The 27249-nt window shown below is 41.6% G+C and overlaps 1 protein-coding gene and 3 long non-coding RNA genes across 6 annotated transcripts in view; 1 reads left to right on the forward strand and 3 right to left on the reverse strand.

The window, feature by feature from the left end:
• Nucleotides 1-6043: 6043 nt before the first annotated feature.
• Nucleotides 6044-7138, reverse strand: LOC116065665. The gene is made up of 2 exons (XR_004108785.2): nt 6385-7138; nt 6044-6287 (listed from the first exon to the last, which is right to left on the reverse strand). It is a non-coding gene; the product is annotated as an uncharacterized LOC116065665 (long non-coding RNA).
• Nucleotides 7139-7171: 33 nt separating this feature from the next.
• LOC116065664 lies at nt 7172-9126 on the reverse strand. Its single transcript, XR_004108784.1, has 3 exons — nt 9009-9126; nt 7998-8121; nt 7172-7841 (listed from the first exon to the last, which is right to left on the reverse strand). It is a non-coding gene; the product is annotated as an uncharacterized LOC116065664 (long non-coding RNA).
• Nucleotides 9127-16424: 7298 nt separating this feature from the next.
• Nucleotides 16425-27249, forward strand: part of LOC116065728 — a 19254-nt gene continuing 8429 nt past the window's right edge. The window contains exons 1-2 of the long non-coding RNA XR_004108796.1: nt 16425-16541; nt 26864-26873. This is a non-coding gene — a long non-coding RNA (uncharacterized LOC116065728). The remainder of the gene's footprint in view (nt 16542-26863; nt 26874-27249) is intronic.
• Nucleotides 23280-27249, reverse strand: part of akap6 (A kinase (PRKA) anchor protein 6) — a 281507-nt gene continuing 277537 nt past the window's right edge. For all 3 annotated transcript variants that reach the window (XM_031321329.2, XM_031321328.2, XM_035994985.1), the window contains one exon: nt 23280-23385. In XM_031321329.2, the coding sequence (XP_031177189.1) occupies nt 23341-23385 (45 nt within the window). In that variant the 3' untranslated portion in view covers nt 23280-23340. The remainder of the gene's footprint in view (nt 23386-27249) is intronic.

Consider the following 27249-nt stretch of genomic DNA (forward strand, 5'->3'; position numbering starts at 1 on the left):
GTTTCTGGTGTGAAAAGACAGAAAACACCACGCAGCCACCACGCAACAGAAACGCCACGCTCACGCCATGCAGCCAGTGTGAAAGAGGCCTAAGATCCACACGGAGCCACGGTGCCTCTGCTAAATAGTCTCAGGAAGGAACTTGTTTTGGTGGAACACGTGTACGTTCAAAAGTAGTTTTAGTCGTGCAACAGAAAACTCAGATTGGACAGATAGTCTAGCTAGCTGTCTGGATTTACCCTGCAGAGATCTGAGGAGCAGTTAACCATAGTCCTCACAAATCCACCGGAGGTTAGAACGCCAACACAAAGAAAGAGGAAGGGGACGGACATCCGGCCTAAATGAGGGACATCTGGCGGAATTTCCGTCGGCAACGGAATTTTTTGACATCTATGACTTTTTATGACTTTTTGACAATCCTATACTTTTTCTTGTACTTGTGTTTTAAACATGCAGAGATGGAGAGTTTAACAGCACAACTGATAAATAAGGTTGGATACTACAATTGTCTGGGTAGCTCCCGGTATGACAGTATGCAGCGGGATATTTGTGATATTTAGAAAGCAGACTAATGAACACACAGATGAAGTAAAAGCACACTTGGCGATCTAAGATTCACAGAGGAGTCCAATGATATCCAATATGTCCTCAGTGATGTCATGAGGGCGGCCGTACTTGGTGTAATCTGGAGGACGACCCCTTCCTGTGTGCTGAGCAGAGAGAAGCAGATTCATTCAAGCTGTGGACAGTGAAAGTTTTGACATTTAAAGCCTTTAACTAATCACTCCGTCTGCGTTTTATCCCCTTTTCTCTGACTCCACAGCGAGAGAGGAGATAATTTGAGAGCTCTGTCTGTTTGATGTACGGTAATCACATGTGATCTTTTCAACAGGGAGCCGGCCGTCTCGTTAATTTGACCGTCAGTGCGCGGCCGGACCCCCCCGCCCTCCCCCCAATCAGGCCGCTGCCTGAAGAGTAATTGCAGAGCCACCATGCTTCGATGCGCTCGACCTTTACGACCTCAAAAGCCATTTCCATTTTTCTGGCCACAAAAAAAGAACATATCTTGTTAATTGCAAAAAGGCAAATATTCTGCCTCCTCTTCTCGCCCCCTCTCTCCCCTTCCATCCTATTTGATTTCTTCCCCTTTGAAGGCAAAACGCTGAAAAGCATTTCCATTTTCATTCATCAACGCTTATCAGTCATCGGAAGGCCCCTTCAGCCACAATCAACATCACAGCTACGGCAAAGAGACACGCGACAATGAGAAACTGTCAACAATCGCAGCGAGCAATTTGCTTTAATGTGGAGTGTGTTTTGTTGCAACTAACTGCTATATTTTAAATCCTCTGACCCTGTGTGAAAGACAGAAGGAAGTGTCACAGCGTGGCGTTACGACACAGTTAAATACACAGTGGCGAGACACACATCAGACAGCCAGTCATCAGTGTTATATTCACAACACCCCAATAAATTAAAGGGTAACTTCGTTTTTTAAAAAACCTGGACCCACTTTGTCATGTTTTTGTGTCTAAGTGACTGATGGGAACAACAATCTATTAAATTGGTCCATAAAGTGAGACTGCTGCTGTCTGCAGCGCGCAAAAGAAGCTACATATATTCTCGCTTGGCCAGACCTTCCTCCACAGAAAAGATGGTGGTGGGGGGGTTACAAAATGTATGTTTCAGTGACACACGGGACAAGCACAGGACATGAACCCCGGTCTCCTGGGTGAAAGTCCTGTGCTGTTTAGTCTCGCATAGCCAGACCTTCCTCCTCAGCGCTGTGGAGGTAGGTCTGGCTAGTCCACACAGCATTCTGGGATGGGAGAAAAACATGCTCTGGTTTATTGGCATTTCTTTAAACCAATCACAATCGTTATGGGCGGCGCTCCTGCCAGATAGAGCCATGGTGCCTCTGCTAAATAGCCTCAGGAAGAAACTTGTTTCAAAATTGTTTTAGTAATGCAACAGAAAACTCAGATTGGACAGATAGTCTAGCTAGCTGTCTGGATTTACCCTGCAGAGATCTGAGGAGCAGTTAACCATAGTCCTCACAAATCCACCGGAGGTTAGGACGCCAACACAGAGACTGAGGAAGGGGACGGACATCCGGCCTAAATGAGGGACATCATGGATATAGACAAGCTGCAATGTAACGTTAAAACTTACCGTCCACTAAAAGTTCTGTTTTTGCCGCTAAAAGGCTCAGATTATTATTCTAAGTATCTGACAACATTATGGAAGGATCCGTACAGAGATAGACCTTATTTAAAGGAGTACGATTCTTTTTGTTTAACATGAAACAGCCCCGAAATCACCATCACCAAACCCACCAGACTCCATTCAAATAATCAGTACTTTTATCATCGTAAAACACACTTCATTCAAAGTTGACAGAAACAAAATAAACTATCAAAAGCCGTCTTCGGAAAGCCGTCCTTCCTACGGGATTCAGCAAAAGTTTAATTTATCAGCTGGCCCCGATGGTCGCTAGAAGATGGGGTGTTGCTCTGATTGGTTGTAGGTCTATCCAATTGAGTACTGTTTATTTACATGGAGTCTGGTGGACAAAAAGGTCTATCTCTGTAGGGATCCTTTCCATAATGTTGTCAGACACTTAAAATAACAATCTGAGCCTGTCAGCGGCAAAAACAGAACTTTTAGTGGATGGAAATCGACGATGCACATTTGCCCCATAGGGTTACATTGCTGCTGGTTACAGCGTTCTCATAGCCTGGATGCCAGCCTGGATGGCCCCGATGGTCGCTAAGAAGATGGGGCGTTGCTCTGATTGCTTGTAGGTCTATCCGTTGCTCTGATTGGTTGGAGGTCTATCCAATTGAGTGCAGAGGCATTTTCTTTCCTGGTTCGGTTGAAACACACCCCATAATCACAGCCCAATGGAGCAGCATCAGACTCATATTCTGACTAGAATCTGATTATGATGACGTCAGGCTAGCATTCTCACTCAATACTGGAACAATTTCAAAGATTTTGTACCAACGTATGAGAAAATAGGGTCCAGGTTGAGAAATACGTTAAAGTTAGGATAAAGTTATCCTTTAAAATACCCAAATCTAACAGGCAGATTTCCTGATCACATGCCTGCTCCCCAGTGGATGAACCCTTCAGATTGTAATGACCATGAACTTCCCTCTAGCACTATAAAGCCTGCAGCCACTAAGGGCCGCTAGCGGGGCGTTAGAGTCAGTCTCATTATCCTTTATCATCTTAGTTATCAAGGTTCAGGGGCCAATACTTTAACAACAATAATTTGAAGGCAAATAACAACATTATCCACAGGCTGCAGGGACATTACATTACATGATGTATAAAGAGACTTTTCATCATCAAACCAACGGGCCAAGTTCAGCCTTAAAGGATGTCATCAAGGACAGTCTCTGCAATCAGGGACACATTGATTTGCAGTGAGAGTGAGAGAGTGATGCACACTGGCCTTTACATTCAGCGGAGGTGAACGCCACATCAAGGCTATTCCTCCGCCCGCCCGCCTATCCTCCTCCTCATCTTCTCGGTGTCACAAGCAGCATTTTCCTATTTCACAAACTGACCTCCTTCTGATGAAGTAAACATTATCCAACGTCATGTAATATCCCCAAAGTGTGTGTTTATCATCCGATCCAATCACTTTTTCTTCATCTTTCAATTGTTCTTCATCTACTCTGCAGTTAAAACGTCCCGCCTGTGTGTGCAGCTCGCAGGAAAACAAATAGTGTGATTAAGGGCAAAAAAACGAATCCTTTGGAAGATCAAGGAAATGTTATTGATGCATTTCTGATGATTGGGGTCCTGACACATCGTTGTTGTTTGGGAAAACCTCTGAAGGCCAGCTTTGATTTTAGGGTTCTCAACAACCTGCAAAATGCAGGTAATACCGTAACGTGACAGGTTACGTCGTCGAGTTAATAATGACTGTGAAATCTTTGCAATCTTTGAAAACTAAAACAAAAAGAAGTTGAGTCGAGTCGTGCCATGAGGTGGAAAAACATTAGTGAGCAGCTCCAGCAACATCACGGCTAAAAGCAACCCATAACTCGTACTTATGCCAACAACTAAAGGATGACCACAAGATTAAACCTGGATTTCCACTGAGCAGAAAAGGCAGATGTCAGATCAGATGTATGTACTGACAGCATAGCAATGTATACACAGAAATGCAGCATGTCTCACAACTGGATCCATCATCTTTCTGCCCATAACTTCCTCAGCAGAGCCATCTGAAAATATCTCATTCTGAACACCACAGTGCATCCTGGGAATTTTTTTTGCAGTACTCAACCAAATGCCAGAGTTATTAAGGTCAGGATTTAAACACCTCCTGTCACCAGGACAAACAACTTTGGTTCTGTCCCTCAGACGGTACTTTCCCAGAGGAGATGGAGGATGGGAGTGGAGGAACTCACAGCAGCCATTACATTATGAACTATCTTCACCTACAATAAGATGTATTTTACTGTAATAGTAAATGAATGGTGTTTGTCTGACTGAAGCTAAGATTATCCATTGGAAAACAGTGAGACAAAGGAGTGTCATCTGTAAGCACCAACATTACAGTCTTAAAGGACAATTCCAGCGCAAAATGAACCTAGGGGTTAATAACACGTGTACCGATTTGAACGTTCTCTGGGACATGTTTTCATGCTAATCAAATATGTCTGTAGCTTGAAACAAGCTAGCGCAAACTGGTGATTAGCTTACAACGCTAGCCTTCGGGGCACTGGTAGAGTAAAAATAAATCTCTATTTCTACACCACTAACAAGGCTCAAAATAGTACCACACTTCAACGGTAGCATAACGAGGGTCCCTACATGTAAACCAAAGCATTGAGAACTTTGTAAGTGGACAGACAGTTTATTAAAAAGATAGTTTATAAAGACAGTAGCGTTCACATATACAGGCAGGCGCCATCTTGGGAAAACAGTCACGACCAGTCGAACGACGAACGCCGTGCAACCAGTAACCAGTAACATAGCTCAAACACGGCGTTCGTCGTTCGACTTCGGTTTACATGTGGGGACCCTCATTATGCTACCGTGGAAGTGTGGTTGCACGTTCGATTAGCATGAAAACATATCCCAGAGAACGGTCGACTCGGTACACATATGTTAAAAATGTATCAATAGCTTGATGTGTTCAAAGTGCAGCCAGGAAAAATAAATTTGCAAACTATTAGTTCGAAAAAATGTCAAATAATGTACTTCACAACCACAGATTACCTTTCATCTTTGTTTTTATTTTTTATTGAGTCATCATTCCATTGATCGGTTTTCAGGTCATTTCAGGTGAATGAACTCTTCACCAGTACTTACCACGTCATTTAGCCCAGAAGAAAATCTACTTTAAAGTAGTTTATTTCTGTTTTTTTTCCCGTTATCACTGACTGTCAAACTGGATATTAAAATAAATTATATGGCATTCATTGTTTGTGTTTCTTCATGTTTCACAAAAAGTTTAACAAAGATAGAAATCATATCACATCTATACAGGGATAGTAGTATACAGCTGTTAAAACAGTAACATATTACCTTAATTCAGCAGTATATTTGGAATAATAAATAACCTAGGCTAAAATACTCTACCCTGCAACGTACCACAAACACGGGAGGCTTGGCCCCCCCCAACCTTAAAGTGTACCACAGAGCCTTTCAGCTACGGGCCCTCAGAGTGTGGATGGACCCCTCATCTACAGTCCTATGGAGAGAAATAGAGCAAAACCTTGCCTTTGCAGGTGTGTGTCCAAAAAAGTGTATGCAAGCCTATGGCCCTATTATTACCAACACATTGACCAACTTTAAACAGGTGGAGGAGAAACTATGCTGCACCAATAAGTGGCATTTGAACACCCCAATTTGGCACAACATACACTTAATGTCTGGTAATAAACCCTTTGCTTGTAAGCAGTGGAGTGACAGAGGTATTTATACTTTAGACCAGCTATTCAATGAGAAAGGTATGTTGAGTTTTGAGGACCTGAGAGCTAGCTTTGAGGTGGTGTGCACATTTAAACACCGGATCCAGTGAGGTTCCAAGACTTTACTGTCGTCAGTGCAGGGAAAAGGTGGTACAGTGGTTGCAGGTGAATAATGGATGGATGATTTTGTCTAAACAAATAAATATACAAAGACAATGTCACAGATCTAAACAGCCTTGAACAATCAATCATTACAAATTAGGTTGGATTCAGCTTGACTTACATCAGTAATGCATCCACAGTCTGTACTTGGTTTTTCTCTTAACTCTTAACAGGATTTCACTCTGCAGTCTAACATAAACCAAACAATATACATCAAACTTGCAGATCTAACATTCAATGTGACCAAATATAAGTGTTACACAACGAAAACGTCCATGAGACTCACATCACTCCTCTCTTTGTTCTGCCTGCTTTGTTTGGAGGGAAAAGGAGTGTCCCAGGCCTGAAGGGCGAAGTTATATGAGCTTGGAAAGGGGCGTGGTTTCAGTGGTGATTGACAGGCCATGAATGTGGCCGGTCAGATGGAAACTTGATATTTAACAATCAAGTTTGGCATTAAGTTTCATATAACATTCAGTGGCCATCTCAACCTGTTGGTTGGCATGTTATAAAGTCCTCAGACTGGTTTGGGTGTATGCTTTATATCACTATATTTTTTTTTTCTGCCCATAACTTCCTCAGCAGAGCCATCTGAAAATATCTCATTCTGAACACCACAGTGCATCCTGGGAATTTTTTTGCAGTACTCAACCAAATGCCAGAGATTGCTCAGTCAGGTTGAGTCAGTTTTAAAACAAGATAACTAACCAAAATGTGCCCTACTACTAGAGAAGACCAGCAAAGGGTTAAACAGCTCTAACTAAATCAAAGGTTGAGAGGTCTAGTGTCTTGCACTTTCAGTTTGCGTACCTCTAAGTTATTAAGGTCAGGATTTAAACACCTCCTGTCACCAAGACAAACAACTTTGGTTCTGTCCCTCAGGCGGTACTTTCCCAGAGGAGATGGAGGATGGGAGTGGAGGAAGTACTTTCCCAGAGGAGATGGAGGATGGGAGTGGAGGAACTCATAGCAGCCATTAACCCTCTGAGGACCAGCACGTCCAAGCGATGTTTGACAAAACTCCCACTCAAGAAGCGATGTTACAAAATTTCATTTCTGATATTTATCTACTATATTAATCATATATAACCTAAGACTTTTGTAAACTCACTTCAAGCACCGAAACAATTCTTTGAAAACAAACCTTATCTTATGATGTGTTGTACGGACATTTAAGGAATTTCAAAAAGCCAACATCAACGTTTTCAGCTTTAGCGCCAAATTATCTCTTTACACATTATTCTAGAAAAAATGTGGGCGTCAATATATGGAAAGCTGGGTAACACTTTACAATAAGGTACACAAAAATGTAGGTAGTTACTGAGGAACAAATGGTTAGTTAATGAGTAGTTACTGATTGACTGTGATTCAAGCAGTAATGTTAGTTACTGGTAAACAGACTGGTAGGTACTGTTAAATGAATGAGGAACGAATGGTTAGTTAATGAGTAGTTACTCATTCAGTAATGGTAGTTAATGCTTAACCAAGCATTAACTACCATGTCTACCTTATTGTGAAGTGTTACCGAAAGCTGAGTTTGTTCTGAACATTTTAATATTAAACACATGGGGATCAGTTATATGCAAAATCCTTAAAAAAGTGAATTTAAGAAGATGTGTGAAAATGCCCTTAGACCTCAGAGGGTTAAATCATGAAATATCTTCCTTCCATTGATAGGTTTTCAGGTCATTTTAGGGGAATGAACTCTTCACTCAGCCTTTATTTGTTTTTCTTTTGTTTTTCCTACAAAACAAAAAAAAAGGATTATTGACATTTTAAACTGATATTGTGGAAGTGTAATGCGCTTTAACATTTAAATGCAATGATTACATATAGTGAAATCTTTTAATTTCTCAGACAAAACAATCTTCCTTAGGAGAGATTGTTGAACATACTTACCTTGCAGTTCTTCACTACTACTACCAACGCTACTACCCCCACTGCAGCCCCCAACGCAAACCATCCTATAGGCCCGCTGCCTACGGTACAGGCACAATTGATCACCACGGTGTGAGCGTTAATCCTAAAAATGAAAATGAGAACTAGTCAGCATCTGTACTCACACAATGCAGCATTACAATATTTACATTTTTGATTCATGCAACGTTTGGAAAAGACTTTCATTCAGGATGAATTGCAAGTGGATGTAGACTCAAACACTGCTTATTCAGCTGAGATGAGACCACAAAATAACATGAAACTACAACACTAAAACTGTGTAACAATTAATAATAAAGTCAAGCCCTCAGTCAGTATTTTTTATTAAGTGGGCTAAATGTTCAGTTGTAAGTCATGTGAGATGTAACAAGCACATTTATTAAAACAGACTCCAAATAAAATGCAATGACGGAGAGAGACAGACAGGGAAATGGCAAAAATCTGTAAAACACACAACCGTGGGAATCATAAATTCAGTTTTTATATTTTAAATTATATTTTATATTTGTATGGGGAGGCCAGGCTTCCTTTGGCCTCCTAGAGAAGGAGCGCATGTTGAAACACTAATGAAACACAGCTACACAACTGAAGTTAGTTGCATCCATTACTGCTCTTCTGTGTTTGTGGCGGCTGCCACAAGTTACCAGCAGAACACTGGTAGGCCTACTGGTGCAGGTTTTCCTCCCATGCTTAACAACATATACAGCTGTGTTAATAACAATAAAAAAATAATGATTAAAACATTGTAGGCAAATGTCAGCGGTGTGGTGCGGGCGTTGTAGCAGTAGGAGAGCCTGTGTGTGTGTGTGTGTGTGTGTGTGTGTGTGTGTGTGTGAGGCCAGGGCTGCGCAGAGTGATATCACCCAGCCCTATTGCGTAGTTTGTTCAAAAAGCGTTATTGTAAAACCCACCCATTAATAATGACACACAAACAGTAACTTATCAACTATAGCTTAAGGTAAAATTACTTACATCTTATTTCTCTCTTCTCAGTCGGTAACAGAGGTCTGTTCAGACACAATGTCAAGTTTGGGGGCTTCCCTTCAGCTTTGTTTGACTGCCCTTCCTGTATGGATGCCAGAGGGGGGTGGGTTTTTCCTCAATCAAAAAAAAAAGTTTTACTTAACCATTAACCCTTGTGTTGTCTTCCCTTCGACCATGCAATGTTTTGTTTTTCTGGGTCAAAATTTAAAACTTTTGTTGCTTTTCCTGATGTTTTTTGTTGTTGTTTTTTCTGCGTTTTTGAAGATTTTTCCGACATTCTTTTATGAATTTATTTTCAAATGCTATAAAATTGAATAAAACACTCAAATTCAATTTTTTTTTACAATTTGGTTGAAAGAAACCCAAAATTTATGATATAGAAACTTTTTGAAAATGGGTCAAAGGAGGGTTAAAGTAAAAGTAGCAAATTCCACAGTGTAGAAACACATAATGAAAGTAAAAGTCTGAAAAAAGAGCTCCCCTGTTGTTATCAAATGTTATCATATCTGAAAGTTTACAGGTTTTTAACACATACAATGTATGCATTTGTTCTGGACAATGTACATATTTATTTTGACATATATATCTTAAGTAGTACTGCTTATACAATGCAATTTGTTTTTTTAAACCCTTAAATCATGACTTCTGGTGAGTTTTGGGGAAAGAAATAGACAGATTGAGACATGCAATTATGACAAATTATCAACAGATTCAAGGCATCTGCTGTGAAAAAAAAAATGGCAACTACAAAGCATGATTATTGCAACACATACCCAGGGGCGTCGGACTGGGGGGGGAAAGGGGACTGAGTACCCAGGGCCCTCATGTGAGGAGGGCCCAAAAAGATGCTAGAATTAATAGCTGTGGATGCAGGGAGGGGCCCATAGAAAATGCCTTTCTACAGGGCCCAGAATTTTGAGCTACACCCCTGCACATACCTTGAACTGGTAAAATAAGCCTTAACATATTTTTTAGACAGGATTATTCATGTTTTTTTCTGCTGTTAATTTTCAACTTTTTCATTTACATCATTGATAGAAACTGATATGGTTATACAGCTAAATGATGAATAATCTAATCTAATAATGCTTCTGAACCAGATGGGGAAAATCCAACATCTCTTTTTCTTAAGAGCCTAGTCCTTCATGAAATGCATATGTAAATATAATGTGAATGGAATATTTTAAGGGTTTTAAGTGTTTTTGCCCATTGAATATATGTCCACTTTCTCTCTCTCTTTGGCCTTTCAGTTTTGTCACAACCAGGCCTTTTCTGCCTGGCAACAGAAGTAAAAAAGTACCTTCTGTTTTCTAGTTCCTTTGTTCTTTCTCTCAGACTCTTCTGTGAAGTACTGAACCTTCTTTGCGTAAAGAATAAAGACTTATGTTTAGGCACCAAAACTACTTTGTTAAGTTTAGAAAAATATTGTTATTTGGGTTAAAATCAGACGTTAGGTCACTTCCAGTTAGGTATATGACGCAGAACATGACGTTCATATTTAAAAAAAAAAAACTTTTTCACGGTCACAGTTTGTTTATGCGTTGCCAGACCTTCCTCCACAGCGCTGCGGATGAGGGTCTGGCTATTCCACACAGCATTCTGGGATGGGAGAAAATCAAAATCATGGGTGGCGCTAGGCGCCGCACGGAGCCACGGTGCCTCTGCAAAATAGCCTCAGGAAGGAACTTGTTTTGGTGGAACATGTGTACGCTCAAAAGTAGTTTTAGTAGTTAGTAGTTTTTAGTTTTTTTTTCTGAGTGAAAAAAAAAAAAAAAAAAAACTTCAACTAACGAAAATCTAAAGGAAGAAAACAAATCGCGCCCGGAACAACTACACCAACAACAGGGCATTCTTTTTTTTGTGCGAACGTATGCAGCTTCTTCTCTGGTTGCAAGTCGCAATTAAGAAGTAGAAGAAGAACTGCAATGTGTCGGACCCATGGATGTGTCGGCGAGCCGCGAACTGAGCGGGAGACGTTAGCATGGACGTGAATGAGCCGTTATCCCTCACAAATTTCAGCTGAAGTCAAAGGTAAAGCCGTGTGCTTAGTTTGCGGAGAACAGATCGCTGTGTTAAAGGATTATAATTTGAATCGCCACTATGATACTAAACATGCAGAGAAATACAACAACTTGACTGATGCAGAGCGGGCACGGACATCTGAAGCTTTGCAAAAGCATCAACGCATCCAGGGATGCTGTCACAACTCAGGGAATTAGAGGACCCAAATGCAGAGAGCAGGCAAGCGAAAGTTGAGCTTGAGGATTTTATTTGACCAAAAAACACAGTTCACATCAACAAAAGGTGTCCCGAATGCAGAGGGCAAAAACTTCTTCCAGAGTGTAGAGCAAACAAAAGAGCAGGGAATCCAAAAAACAAAAGTAGTCCAAAAACCAGGAACTTGAGACAAAAGGAAAACCAGGGAGCGCAGAACTTGACTTAAACTGACACACGGAGACACTACAATGATCTGACAACAGACAAAGGGAACGCAGAGACTAAATACACAGGGTAAATGAGAAAACAAGGAACAGGTGACACTAGGGCTGGGGAACAGGTGCAACACATTAGGAGTGGGACATAAGACATAAAACCAGACTACCAAAATAAAACAGGAAACAGAAACCTACACAATCATCACAGAAACCTACACAATCAACAGGAAACAGAAACAAACACAATCACCACAGTACCCCCTTCTCAAGGGACGGATCCCAGACGTCCAAAACACAGGGAGGGCGGAGGGAGACCGGAGGAGGAATGACCAAAAAGGTCAAAAAACTAAAAATGTCCATGAAAAGCAAAACGTTCCAAGGAGGGCGGAGAGGGTCCAGGGGAGGCAGAGTCAATGGGGTGAAAACTGAGGACCGTGGAACGGGAACTGGTGACTGAAATGCTGCTGCCAGCAGCGAAGATGGAACCCCTCTGGCGGCCGAACAGGCCGTCGAGGATTCAAGGATAACCCCTCTGGCGGCGAGGGCGTAACCCCTCTGGCGGCCGGCGGCGAAGGCAGAACCCCTCTGAAGACCGGTGGCAGCGGTGAAACCCTTTCTGGAGGGCGTTTGCGAATGCTGAATTCCTCGGAGGGCCGATGGAAAGGAAAAATCTCTGGGGCAGTCTCTGGGGCACCAGAGACCGGCAAAGTCACTGGAGTAGTCTCTGGGGCGCCGGAGAAAGGCAAAGTCTCTGGGGCGCCGGGGAAGGGCAAAGTCTCTGGGGCACCAGAGACCGGCAAAGTCTCTGAGAAAGCGGTCATAGAAGGTTCAGGGTGGCTTCGCGTCAGAGAAAAAAAGAGACGTTTGAGAACGTGCCGCCTGACATAACATTAATATTGAGCAGAATTGAGTTTAGCCTATGTATTGGTCCGGCCCTCCACAACAGTCCCTGTTTCTCATGTGGCCCCTTGGGAAAATGAATTGCCCACCCCTGCCGTAGGAGAACTTATGTAGGAGACTGGCTAAATACATAATCGTAAATAAATACATACATCTAATTAGCTCATATGGGCTACTTAGGTGTGTAGAAGCTAGCTGCTAGTCTGGGCTGTGAACATTAGGGTCTAACCCATTTATGGAGTCAAAACTCGTGATTTGGCCTTGATTTGCATTATAACTGTTTGTTTGTGAAGAAAAGAAGGATGGCCCTCAGAACTAATAATGTATGGTACTTTCACTTTCAATTGATTGTTTAAAAACGTTTTATGGGATGGTCTGAACTAAATTATACCTTTTATTATACCTTTCTAAGGGTCTTAAATGTCATGTGTGACATGTGTTATGTTATTACATGTATATACATTTGTATAGATGTTTATACATTTGTATAGATTTTTCTTTAATTAAAAACAAAATATTTTGGGATTTATGACCCCTTGTCCTATTTTCACTACATGGGAGAGATCCCCCCATGCCCCGTTTTACAGTTCTTTTTTTTAATGTAACTAAGAAACTTTTACTTAAATTACATTTTAAATGAACTACTTATTACTTGAGTAATTTTTCAGATAGGTAATTTTACTGAGTAATATTTCATCAAAGTTTTGGTACTTTTACTTGAGTAATATTTCATCAAAGTATTGGTACTTTTACTTGAGTACAATATTTTAGTATTTTTTCCACCTCTGTAGACTAGTTATGTTAGGCACCAAAATTACTTAGTTAAAGCTTTAGTGCGTAACTTTTTGATATTAACGAACATCCGTTACATTCAAGCCGTTGCCAAATGAGTTGCTACAAAGCTAATTAAGACTATCAGCTCCACACAACTCTCTCTGGATTTCTCAGTGTGACTATGTTCAGAAGATTGTGTCTTCCGGCGACTTTCCCGCGCAGAAACTCAAGTGAAGATAATGACCTCTTCTGAATCCTCCGTGTCCTCCTTGGCTACTAGCAACTGTGTGGAGGAGCGGGTGGGGATGGTGCGCAATCACAGAAAGCTTGTATCATGGGGAGGTGCCCAGAGTTGTTGTCATTACTTAGAATTCCTCATGGGGGCGGCAGAAACTACGCACTATAGCTTTAAGTTTAGAAAAAAGAACGTGGTTCAGGTTGAAATGAGACGTTACTTCACTTTGCATGTGATGCTGAAAGTGACGTTCCTTAAGTTAAAAAATAACTTGTTTCCATTTCTTTTCAAATGGGACATGAACCCTGGTCTCCTGGGGTAAAGTCCTCTGTTTATTTGACCCATTCACCTGTTTTTTGAAAATTTCAGACTGATCTCATGAAGTGGTGTATGTATGACACACCAATTCGTATGCCATTATTGACGTGTTTATCAATGCCTTTTGGCCTCCGTTGACTTACATTACTTTGCGATAGCATGTGAAATTTGGTCGGGGTGGAGGATGGGTAAAACACAGGACTTACAGGAGACCGGGGATCGTGTCCCGCGTGTCACTTTTTCTAAAGTCAACCGTCGCTTTCTTCTCGCGATAACACCCCAAGTGGCGATAACACGGCAAGTGGCGTGTATGTTTACGGCCGCTGTATACAGCGTAGACATACACGCGGATCGCTCAAAATGCGTACAGATTACACGCCACTTGGAAGTCGGCGTGTATGTTTACGCGAAATCATGATGTCATGTTGGAAAATTTGGCGCTCTTATACTTCGTCACCTTACTTCCTGCTTTGCTCTCATCAGAACTACTGCGGCCACTAGAGGGCGCCGCCACTGAAAACGTAAATATAGGTCGTAATCTCTGCCATGCCTAAAAACCATACAGGCACAATGAAGAAAATACAGCACACAAAATAAAACTAAATTTGATTTTTCCCCAATAAATTAAGTTTATTTGTCAACAGTTGGTTTTACATTGTAGTTAGCAGGAACCATGCAGTCAAGCTCTTTATGGCCAGTACTAATAATAAAGATATTCCACATCACAGGTCACATACAGAGTTAAATAAATACAAACACCAAGCATCCCTCCCTCTGCATGGTACACCAAGGTTTCACACCTTTACATATATACACACGCTCAACTCAAACCTTACTTCGAAACTGATTTTGTTTCTCATTTTATTTTTTGTTGCATGTTTTCTTCACCTAACTGGGAAAGCGGTGGTTTTAATAATTTAAAAAAAAAGGTAGAAGTAGTAACAGTAGAGCAAGGCACACAATTATATTTGAAAGATTTCCAACCCTATTTTCTCTCACATACACACACCAATCCCCAAACCCCAGCGCCAATGCTGTGCTAATCATCGTTTCAGGAAGTTGTCTAGAAAAGAAAAAAAAGAAAACAATACATGATACAGTCGTGTACGTACGTACAGCAGTATTAATAACACCACACGTCCCCACCGACATTCACCAACATCTACACAACAACACCGCTTCAGCTTTCGCCAACTTTGGTCGTGTTGCATAGATAAATATGCTGTCTCGTTTTTTATTATTTCTCATTTTTGGACTCATGGTTCAACCCTCAGTTGGCAGACGCTGCTGCCAGCAGAGAGGGGAAAGGTGAAGTTCAGAATGTACTCAGGTAGAGATACATTTGATTTGATGGGTGTGAATATTATTTTCATCGATTCAGACAAGAAATTCTCACTCCCATCGCGTCAAAAAGCGACTCTTGGTCAGGCGCCTTTGGCGTTTGTTACTGACGTAAAGTCTCCTTTAGCGACATATTTCGATACGCTTGATTGGGACTGTTGGCGTCACTTTTTGACTCTCTCGGGACTTGCGCCTAGCCCTTTGGCGTCATATTTTGATGCGCCTGGTCGGGACTCTTGGCATCACTATCTGATGCTCTCGGGACTTGCGTCTAGCCCTTTGGCTTCACTTTTGGACGGGCTTGGTCGGGACTCTTGGCGTCATGGTTTGACGCTCTGGGCGGGATGTGTGTTTAACACATGCGGCACAAGAATGTGACAATTAGAGATTGAGGGTGAGGTTACAAAATGTACGTTTCAGTGACAAGCGGGACAAGAACGGGACATGGACCCCGGTCTCCTGGGTGAAAGTCCTGTGTTGTTTGACCCATTCTCCATCCAAACCAACCTTCTTTACACGGATTTTCGGTCTTTCATACTACTCCCTACGTTGTCGCTCTTAATACTGTCCGACGCTGAGAGCCACTGACCAAGCGTGGGAGTGAGAACGGGTTGATTCAGACCACAGCGACTTCATCCACTGCTATAGCAGCAGTCAGAGTTGTAGTACTCAAGACCGGTCTTGGTCTCCGGGTCCAAGACCACTTTTTGAAGGTCTCAGTCTCAGAACCGACCGTATTTTAACTCAAGTCTTGTCTCGGTCTCAGATAAAGAGGACTTTAAAGGATTTTATTTCAAGACCGGTCGAAACCACAACTGCAGGGCTATCACTAAACTGACTCTGATTTATGTGTTAACATCATAACTGTGATTGGATGTATAACTTCCTGCTTCAAATGCCACCAATAGCGGGGTCTTGTGTGAGGTTTATTGAACGTTAACTGTGGTTGATAGCATTTTTATCAAACAACTGTATGTTTATGTGCCTTGTGTTGCCCTTTTTGTTTTCTCGACAGACAACTTTCTCCTAAAGGAGAAAATAAATGCGGATCTTATCAATAACTTAACTCATTTCTAATTTGAAATGTGCTACTGTTAACCCCCTCTCCCCGCCACCTGAACACACTCCCAACAAAGTGAAGGCGGACGACAGGAATAGAAGCTCTGGCTGTCTGGGAGACGCCAGCCAAATCGTTGGTATTACAATTTGGCCCCCTGAACCAAAAGAAGTTTATTTGTTTTCAGTTTAGTATGGGGATGTGGATCCTTCTGATCAGGATTGACTATAGTTAGCATTTTCCACATTTTATCGTGTCATGCAGTGTGGGACTTGCACTGCTCTGGTTTTGGTCTTGACTCGGACTCAACCCCTCAAAGTCTCGGTCTCGATACACTCTGGTCTCGGTGATGACTTGGTCTCGGGTTTAGGGGGTCTTGACTACAACATTAGCAGCATCCTATAATTCATGACCAATTCTCCGAGCGTAGCAGTTTATAGGAACGATCAGACACCCAGAATGTTTCACCACTGCGCATCCTCCAAAGGACACAGCCGACAAAGACCTGAAGCCTCGCAGGATGAACATGGGTTCCCCGAAATGAAAAGGTCACCAGAGGACCCCATGCCTCTAGAGAAAACTAATGGTGCATTCAGGTCCTTTCTAATCAACAAGGAAGTTGGAACATTTAGAATTTACCACCAAAGAAGTTGCACTTTAATGGTTCATGAGGTGGTATATATAAACTGTGCTGATCCTGCCCTTCACAAATGAGATGAGATCTACAGAGAATTCACCAAGCATATTACAATACTTTCTCCCTTAGCCTATAAAGTTGGACAAGTTGAGTTTACCCCCAAAGTGGTTAATACAAACTGACTGGACTGACTAAGAGTCTTTTCTTGTTCGGGAACTGAAAGGAAACAATACTAACGTGTTTAAAACCACGACCGTTTCGTTGAGGACGGAAAACACTCGAGGTTCGACATTTTTGAGTTTTGACTCAAAATCAACTCTGGAAATGAATTTGATGGGCAAATCAAAATCTACCAGTTTGTACGATGGCTGGTAATAATTTTCCTCCCTTTGAGGCCATTTCCTCACTACTGCTTGAGATAATAGTTTGCTTTTGCTTTTTTACAGTTTTAGCTTCTACAAATAGTGGAATACAGTTTATATGCCTCTTTGTATCCTGTAAAGTTCAACAAAAGTGGGTCTTTTAACAAATCTTAATATTTGTAGCTTTTATTAACACTAACGCAATCTTTTCAATCTCTCAACAAAGCATCTGTAAATCTTGACAAGATGTCTCCTTATCCGTTAGCAGCAAGTTATTCCCACCATTTAAATATTTCTCTATGATAGTTTATACACATTTAGTCCACTTTTCCAGATTACAGAGGCTGTGCTGCTGTGTACAGTTTATATAAATCACAGGCTGCAGCACAGTGGACGAGCTTCTAGCACAGCTACAACTGCAAATAGATCTACGGAGTTTGTCACAGTGACAGATTATGAATACTGACATCATCTATAGATACAGACCAGATGCTATTTGTTAGCAAATCACATGCTACTTGTGCTGCAACACCGCAGCATACAGTTTTAACATTGTGTTTATAAGATTACAGGGTGTACACAACTGCAGCGTTACCAAATGAGATACAGTAAGGAGTCATGCACAACTGTCTGAAGATGTGTTTGTGTCCAAGTGGTGGCAGAACAATACTGAGAAGACTGGAAGAAGTTTGTGAGGCATGATGTGAAGAAAAAAGAACAAAAATACTTTGCTGGTTGTTTAAATGACAGACTCAGATGTACAGCTAGTAAGACTTCAGGTAGAAGTTAAAGCACTGAAGCAAAATTGTGTAATAGCGTAATGTTAAAGTGACTATATGTAACTTTTTATGTTTCTGAAACTGTGTAATGTTCCATCTGACGATCATAAATGACCTGTAACAGTAAACGAGACTAACAGTGAAAAGAACGCTATTATCATACAGTTTTTATTAATGTTTGTCCGATTTTTCCCGTGAAGTTTACGGCAGGAAGACGGCGCTACAGAGCACACATTCTGATGGGTCACAGATTTCAGTGTAACACCGGAAAAGCCTGTGTTAGTGAATATCCAGCCAGGTAATGGGTAGCAGGAGATTTCTTTATACAGGCCTGATCATAGGTGGACTGGCAATCTGGCGAATGCCAGAAGGGCCGATGAACTCTTGGGCTGATTTGGGCTGCTGGAAAAAATAAATAAATGCGGCAACACTGGTGTATCACACTAGTTTGACAAAAATATGCAAGACTGTACGGCTGCAGGCTGGAGCCTCCAGTCTGGTGCCGTCGGGCTTCTACTTTTCAAAATAAAAACTGGTCTGCTGTGTCTTCGTACTTTTGTGTTTTGGGAGTATTTTTTTTTTAAAGATTATTCTTTGGGGCTTTTCCCTTTATTAGATAGTGACAGTGGATAGACAGGAAAGGGGGAGAGCGATGGGGGATGACACGCAACAAAGGGCCGCAGGTTGGACTCGAACCCGGGCCACTGCCGAGGACTCAGCCTACATAGGGCGCACGCTCTTACTGGGTGAGCTAGAGGCCGCCCTGTGTCTTCATACTTTGGTGATTTGGGTGTTTAAGTATGTTATAATATCTCTTATATATGGAAGCTTCTTCATTCTATTCTAAAATGGTGCCATGGTAGTTTATTTGAAGGTGTTATGAATTGCTCCAGTGTGCGTACTATGTAATTATGAAAGCCTGTAAGTGCACCTCATGCTGCTGGTGCCATAATCTCACGTGAGCCTGGTTTATGCAATTATAAAGCAAATAATGTCCCCATCTGAAATTGGGACGGTAAGGGACGGAATTTTTCAGGGCCGAATTTTTGTCCCAGTCCGCCGCTGAGCCTGATTGTAGTTTAATTTTATTTTAGAAATGATCTGTTGTAGTTATGGCTGATACTGGGGCAGATTACGTTGGCTGCTACAACAATCTCTTAATGCTTTGGCTGGTGACCCAGTGACAGTGATACCAGGTTAAGCTCACGAGCCACCCAAAGTAGACTAAGTTACCGTATGCAACGATGCATCTGTAACTTATTCTCTTATTGTAATTGAATGATTTTCTGTCCGAGCAAAACATTCTTTGCAACCATATGACCTTTAAGATCTTCATGACAGCAGGTGTGGTGAAAACACAAATTGAAAGTTTCAAATAGCCACTTTAAGTAAAACAGAAAAGTATCAGCGACTCTGGGTATCTCTGGGTATCTGTTTGCTAACATTTTAGCCAGAACAACTTGATTAGCCCATGGTATATGAGTCCCGCTGCCCCCTAGTGGTCAACAATTCCTTAAACAGCTTTAATTGCTAAATATAGACAGTAACTATGTTCACATGCACATAATATTCTGGGTTTTGCTCTTATTCCGAAAAATACGTTATTCCGACTAAGCTTTTTAAATGGCTAATGAAAGTGAATATTCTACTAATATTCCTGTTTACATGTAGCCGTGCAAAATAGGATTTTTTTTTCAGTGGTGGGGGACTTGTTGGACCGTGTGACCGCGCTGGTTGGTTTGTGTACAACAACCATAGCAACACACAGAGCTGACCGTAGGCAGGCAAGAGGCCGTAAACTGCTGTAAAAACCCAGATTGAGATGCATATTCCGAATGTGCTGTATACATGTCCAAAGAAGGCCTCTAAAACCCGAATAATACTGGAATATCCCACATCTTAATTGGAAAATGCTAAATTCGGAAAAAGGTCTTATTAGGAATATCCAAACGAAATATGCTGTTTACATGACCTGTATTAATAGGGGAATATTAGTGTCCTTTTAAACATACTCACTGTTATCACGACAAACATGTTCAGAAGTGGTTTTAAAAGATGCCGGTTAAACTGAAGTGCCATTTTGTTTCATTCATGCATCCCAACCCGTACTCACTTCCAACTCGCCACATACTGACGCTCGGTCAGGCACGCTATAGCGTCTGTATGGGACGCACTGGGTAGAGTAACAGCTCCAACACAGCATGCTAAGATGGCGTAGAGTGAGAAGAGATAATGGTAGGGAGTAGTAATAAAGACCAAAACTTCTAGCTTAGAGGCAGTTGGGTCAAATAACAGTAAACTTTTACCAGGACATCCATCGTGTCCCGCTTGTTTCCGTAGGTCGATCAAACATACATCTTTTAACCCAAACCACAATCTTTTCCTAACCCTAACTCAGTTGTTTAACACAGAGCATTAAAAGGTGAAGCCAAGGGAACAAACTATAGTAAAATGTTGTGGTTTTTAGGTATTTTTGTAGTCCATGACTTACATAAACACACACACAAACACTCTTTTTCCTGGTTGCCTTCTGTCTTTTCTCTGTCTCTATTTCCTTCACATTTTCCCTTTCTCTTTCTCTCTCCCTCTTTCTCTTTCTATCTCTCTCTCTCACAGACACATCTCACATCTTTTAACCCCACCCACAATCTCTTCCTAACCCGAGCTAAGTGGTTTTACGCTACACGTTGAAAAATGACACCAGGGAGATACCAGTAGGGTCCCAAAACAAAGCATTAAAAAGTGACGCAAAGGGGTCCTGATCAGGGCTTTAAATTGACAACTGCCAAGCCGCCAAATGCGGATACAAATTAATTTTGGCTGGTAACATTGTAAAGTTATTAGCCAATTTGGCCGGTGATGAATGAAGCAAATAACACTGCGTCTGTTTGAATCGGCCGGCTGCAGATACGATCCTACATTTCCCATGAACACTACGTTGTGACGTGTCATACAACCATTGGCTACGGGCCTAGTGTGGTTACGACCTACTCCGAGACAGAAAAGACGAACAGCTCAACACTAAACAGAGGCTGAAATTAAGTAGCGAAGTTAGTTAGTAACAAACGTGGCAAATCGGAAAATGTGATTGGCTGGTAACTTTAAAAATCCACTAGCCATGTTGGCTGGTGATCCAAAAAGTTCATTTAAAGACCTGGTCCTGACCAAGCGAAAGTATTTGACAAGTTGGGAGTGAGAATGTGTTTGTCGGTCAGTGTGATATTGTGTTAATGTCGGCCCATTTCTGTATGGGAGTGGCGATTACTTTGTCTCGTTTTGTCTCAACCAATTAGTCTCGTCGACCGACGTCATTTCCAGAGGACACGGAAACTGAGGTAGCAGTCGCTAGGATTGCAATCAAAGGAAATATAAGAGTTTTAATTGGTGTTAATCGACTTACAACAACCTTTACAGCTATGTCGATCTCATCCACACTCAGGGATGTACATAGCTAGCTACGTAGGAAGATGAAAGTCCCCATTCTTAATCGGCGTAGTGTAACTTAGTAGACACGTTGGGTGAGGGAAATGTGTTACATGCAATATGTTTTTACTACGGTATGTGTGCGTAATACTTTAACTGTCAAGGCATTATTTATGTCTGCAGCTTGGAGTCCAAAAACACATTTCCCTAAAGGGACAGTAAAGTATTTTGTATATTGTATCGTCCAACACATTCTCACTCCCATCGCGTCAAAAGGTGACGCTTGGTCGGGTGTTTTTGGCGTTTGTTATTGACGCAAAAAGTCTCCTTTAGAGTCATATCTAGACGCGCTTGGTCGGGATTCTTGGCTTCACTTTTTGACGCTCTGGGTCGGGACGTATGTTTAACTGACAGGTGTTGTGCTATTTAAAAGTTGGCACGCAAACAGGACAGTTAGGTTTAGGAAGATGGATGAACGTGAGTTTGTGCAATGGTGCACTTTCAACCCACATTCTCTCTCCCATAGCGTCACAAAGTGACGCTTGGTCCAGTGCCTTTGGCGTTTGTTATTGACGCAAAAAGTCTCCTTTAGCGTCATATTTAGACGCGCTTGGTCAGGACTCTGGCGTCACTTTTTGACGCTCTGGGTCGGGACGTACGTTTAACTGACATGAGGCACAACAACAGGACAGTTAGGTTTAGGGAAAGATGTTGGGTGGGGTTACAAAATGTACATTTCAGTGACACGCGGGACAAGAACGGGACACAAACCCCGGACGCCTGGGTGAAAGTCCTGTGTTGTTTGACCCATCCACCACCCCAACCTGCCTCCTAACGCAGATTTTTGGTCTTTCATACTACTCTCTACTGTTGTCGCTCTTAATACTACATCATCTTACAGCGCCGAGGTTGAGCTGCTGCTCTGCCCGGTGCGTTCCATACAGATGATAAAGGGGGATTTTTGCATCGGTATCTGACGCTGAGAGACACTGACCAAGCGTCAGTATTTTACGAGTTGGGACAGAGAACGGGTTGTATCGTCTAACATTTCTTTGGGCAACCAGCCTCCAGCAAACAACAGGAAGTAGCATCAACATGGGAATACATTAGGTAGCTCAAGGGTAAATTTTTGTGTTAATCTGTAAATTCCAGCTGATTTCAGGTCAGTCCAATACCATTTCTCCACATCAGTCACATCCAAAGCTTCATCAGACTCAAAATTGTTGTTATCAAGTGGCATTGTCTATCTTCTGTGCCTTAGAACCAAACCATGACACACCAAAATATATATTAGAAAATTATAAAAGTATATATATAAAAAAAAAACACTTATAAAATAAAAAGATCAAAATGATTCTGGGTTGCCTGCACTTAGATGTAAAAAGCCATTTTGTTGGGAGAGTTTTTTCCTGTTTAGCCCAATTTGATGTAACCTTCTGACTCATTTGTGAACTATCTCTCTACAGCTGCTGAAAACTAATCCATTCTTCTTCGTGATCTTCCTTTCAGAAATATGGGCTTTCCCTGCGACAAATAGCTTTTTGCTTAACACTTCTTATCTGCTCCATATCCGTTGTGAAACGGTTGGCTCTCACACACGCAATATACTGCAGTGTCCCATTTGTTATTCTAAAAAAACTATTTGTAAATCACATTTAAATGATTGTTGGATTTATTGTTACTACATTGTTTTCTTCTGAGCTGTTAAATCTTCTTCTTAATCACGTAAAGCGTATGTGTTGTTTACAGTGTAACTCAGAAATATGCTCAGGCCAACCCTAAAAGCTGCTTCATTATCACTCAGAAACGTCCAAGTTCAACCCTGAAATCAGGCCCAGTGTTACTGTGAAAAAGTTGAAATCAGCTGTTAGGTATAACCCTGAAACTGCTGGATGAGTTTTCAGTCCAGTTCCTTAACGATCCGTTGGGTTCCAGCAGTGAGATTTGGGAGATCAGAGGGGGGCCTCCAGGAGCAGAGAGAGTGGAGGGGGGGCAGTCGGAGAGACCAAGCCAAGGAGGGAGATCAGCTCAGCAGGGGGGGGAGATGGAGAGCGCTCCCTTAAAGCTGGATCCTGGAGGTTCCTGCTCCCAACACAGGTAGTCTCTGGATGGATGGAAAGAAAGAGAGAGAGAAAGAGAGATTTTTTAAAATGTTGTTCACTCCTCAACTAATTAAAAATGTAGTGCATTTTGCTGTTTTTCATGTTGACTCACTGGCTTTGCTTAATAGGAAACATAACTGAAACAGCCATTATTTTATTCCAACTCTATTTATTTTAAATTTTCACACCAAATGACATTCAACAGAGGCCATGGCGAACGAAACATTGTCAAAACACTATGTCAATTCTCCTCAATTCCCCTACCCAGCCGCAAATGCCAAAAATGGCTGACAAAGGGTTAGGGGGCATAATGTGGTCATAGGCTCTGCTCGTCCAAAAGGTTGTTAATTTAGGGCAAGACCAGAACATATGAGTATGGTTGGCAGGAGACTGGTTACACCTGTTACAGGCGTCCCGGACAGTGCAGTATATTTTAGACAGTTCTGCGTTTGTGTAGTGGACTTTATGAAGGACCTTGCATTGGATTAAGCGATGACGAGCACATATGGAGGAAGAGTGAACCAATGCCAGAGCAAGGTCCCATTGTTGGTCCGTAATGGTCATGTTCAGACCGCTCTCCCATGCCGCTTTTGTCAAAGTACGAGGGTTCGAAGAGGCCGAACATAGGGACTCGTACAGTACAGAAACGCATTTTTTTCGGTTGGGGTCTATCGCCAGGAGGGAGTCAGTCAGGGTTTCAGGGAGGTGGTTTGGAAAGTGGGGGAATGTCTTCTTGACAAAGTCTCTAATCTGGAAAAAGCAAAAGAGGTGTGACTTCAGCAAACCATAAAGGGAAGAGAGCTCTGTGAAGGACGCAAATATGCCATCCTTGTATAGGTCCTTGACGAAACAGCCATTATTAAAGCATTCGTCTGGTGCTATGTCAAATTTTTCCTGCTGTAACACTGAAATTTCCTAATTTAGGATCAATAAAGTCTATCTAATCTAATCCAATATTTTTTTTCCCAAAGATGGTTTCTGTCATCTTAGGTAGTTCTGATTGGTTTGGTTTTTATTAGTTATTTGATGCTATGAAAACAGGCTGAGATGGGTGAATGGGCGGGACTTTGATACCGCGGCTCCAACGCCCGATCACTACTGCGCAGACTCTGGCTCCAAAATTACGAGATGGCATTTTGGCTTCACATTTGTACAGCGGGAGGAAGTGGAGACGCGTCATGCATCTTTATACACAATTTGTGGTTAAGACCAAGTGGACGTTTGTGCCAAATTTGAAGAGATCCCCTAAAAGCGTTCCTGAGATATCGCGTTCATCAACAACGTAATTATGTAAATTAAGCTATTTTATTCGATTGACATGAATACTAAACATTACTAAACGTAACGTGAATAAACTTGAATGGGTAAACTTGTGTGTGAACAGATGCATTCTAATCTGCAATGGTGTTTAACAATGAAAACTACAACTCCCATAATCCCACGAAACTTCAAAACGTCATATAACAATAACCTTTGATTCTCCTCTTTGACTATTAATGTTGTCTATCCCGGTTTTCTTCTGTAATATATTCTAAATGTATTCTGCTCTTGTAATATTTATTAGCCATTCAGTTCTTTTTATGATTAAATAATGACGTTCTCTTTCATTCTGTTATATTTTGCCTTATCATGTATTGCTTTCATGATCTTTCTCTCATACAAATCTGATTATTATATTCCCAAGACATTTTACTCTATTCAAGATGCATCCACATCCAGATATACTATTAAAACTACCTGTGTTGTGTTTATTTTATTCTATTCTCTGTTTCCTCCCATGTATCAGATATTCAATGTATTTATTTGTTTTATAAAAAACTACAGTGAGCAGCTGTTTTAGGAAACTACTGACTTTGAAAAGAAGCTATAATCTCGATTCTCTTTGACTATTAATGTTGTTTATACTGGTTTCGTCTGGAATGTATTGTAATTATACAACAAGTAGATCCGACCAGGCAATCTGATTGGTCAACTTGACATTTAGACATGCTCAAATCAGCAGCTCAATGGTGTTTTAAGCCCCCACTAACCCTAACCCTAGTGCTTTCCATGCAGCGCTGCCTGGAAGACGACATTGGGGGCGTAAAACACCAAATCAGCATGACAGCACACGCAGGGCCATTTGAGCACACCTGGCGCATGACTTAAAATATCACTCCGCCATTTCTGTGTCAACATTACGGAGTTGAATTTAAAAACTGTTTAAAAACATTTGTAGTCATGTAAGTAATTCAGGAAGCACAGTGGAACCCACAGAAGCTCTCCAACTAGTATAGAAAGTGATTCATCGGATTAAAACACTTATTTGTTACATCGCTCTGAAGTTAACGTTCACTGGATATTTTTTGGATCAGCTGTGTGGCGGTGACTTGGCGCTATCTTGAAAATAGCTGCTAAATGTGATTTTGGCGGACGTACAGGAGCTAAATCTGTTGATGGAAACATTATTTTTATTTCAGCAGATATCTCAGATACAACAAGATTAAGCTAGCAAAGCAGCTTGGTGTTTATGTGTGGTAGTTATTCAGTTTGGGAAATCCCACGATCTCTACAAAGATAACGTTAGCTTAAGTTAGCTGCTGACTAACGTTTTACAGGGACAGGAAAACGTCTATTGTTTGAAGTACACGGTCGTTTAGTATCTAAATCTATCCATCGTAAAAAATATTTTCTTCAGCAGATATCTTAGTTATAACAGGATACAGCTAGTAAAGCTAAAGTTTGTTGTTTATATTTGCGATAATTTTTCAGTGTGGGAAATCCCAGGATCTCTACAAAACGTTAGCTTAAGTTAGCTGGCTGACTAAACAGAGAGGGACTAGAAATCGTCTTTTTTATTCATTTTGAGAGCGAACTGCCCCACAATATGAATAAAGTTTGATTATAACCAGCACCTCGGTCCTGGCCGCATCACTGTCGTGCCAATAATGACATTAAATCAAACCCTCTCGTTGCTTAAATGTATTCTGCTCTTGTGGTATTTATTTGCCGTTCAGCTCTTTTCATGTTTAAATAATGACGTTCTCTTTCATGCTGTTATATTCAGCTTTCATGTTAATATATAACTCTACTCTCACACAAATTATTTTATTCCATTTATTCTAACATTTTACTGTATTTGAGGTTTATCCACTGTGCAGTTTTCTCCCGTGTGTCAGATATTCAGTTGTTTTCTGTTCGGCCTTTCAATGAAACTTTGCGCACGCACGCACGCACACGCACACGCACACGCACACACACACACACACACACACACACACACACACACACACACACACACACACACACTCTCCTGTGTGTTTTGCTGCAGACCTTCTGCTGTCTGGGTCACAGAGCACATCATGAGCCGCATTCACAATTGCTTTAATTGCACCTGTGTCTGTCTACAGTGTGTGTGTGTGCCTGTGTACAGTGTGTGTGAACAGGTGGGCTAGACTGGGGCACGCTATGGGGGTCAGGACCAGCTGTACACATCACCAGTATGATGTATGTGTGTGTGTGTGTGTGTGTGTGTCCTTTGTCATGGGTTTACATGAGTTGTGTGTGTGTGCAGAGCTTGATTGCACTTTCATGTGTGTATTTCTTTACTTAAGTGTGTATGCATGTTTGTCCTTTGGTGTGTGTGTGTGTGTACAACATGTCTGTCTAACCTGCAGCTGTTGGGCTGTCAGCTTCTACCTGGACTCTCATGCCCTGCCTTCAGGGGTGTGTGTGTGTGTGTGTGTGTGTGTGTGTGTGTGTGTGTGTGTCTGTGAGAGAGAGAAAGTATGGGGGCAGTAGGTTTTGCTGAGCCCTGGAGGCGCCCATAGGGCAGCCACATCACAGACAGACAGACAGACAGACATGTTGCGCACGCACGCACACAC

The sequence above is a fragment of the Sander lucioperca genome, chromosome 18, assembly GCF_008315115.2.
Source record: "Sander lucioperca isolate FBNREF2018 chromosome 18, SLUC_FBN_1.2, whole genome shotgun sequence".
Lineage (NCBI taxonomy): Eukaryota > Metazoa > Chordata > Actinopteri > Perciformes > Percidae > Sander > Sander lucioperca.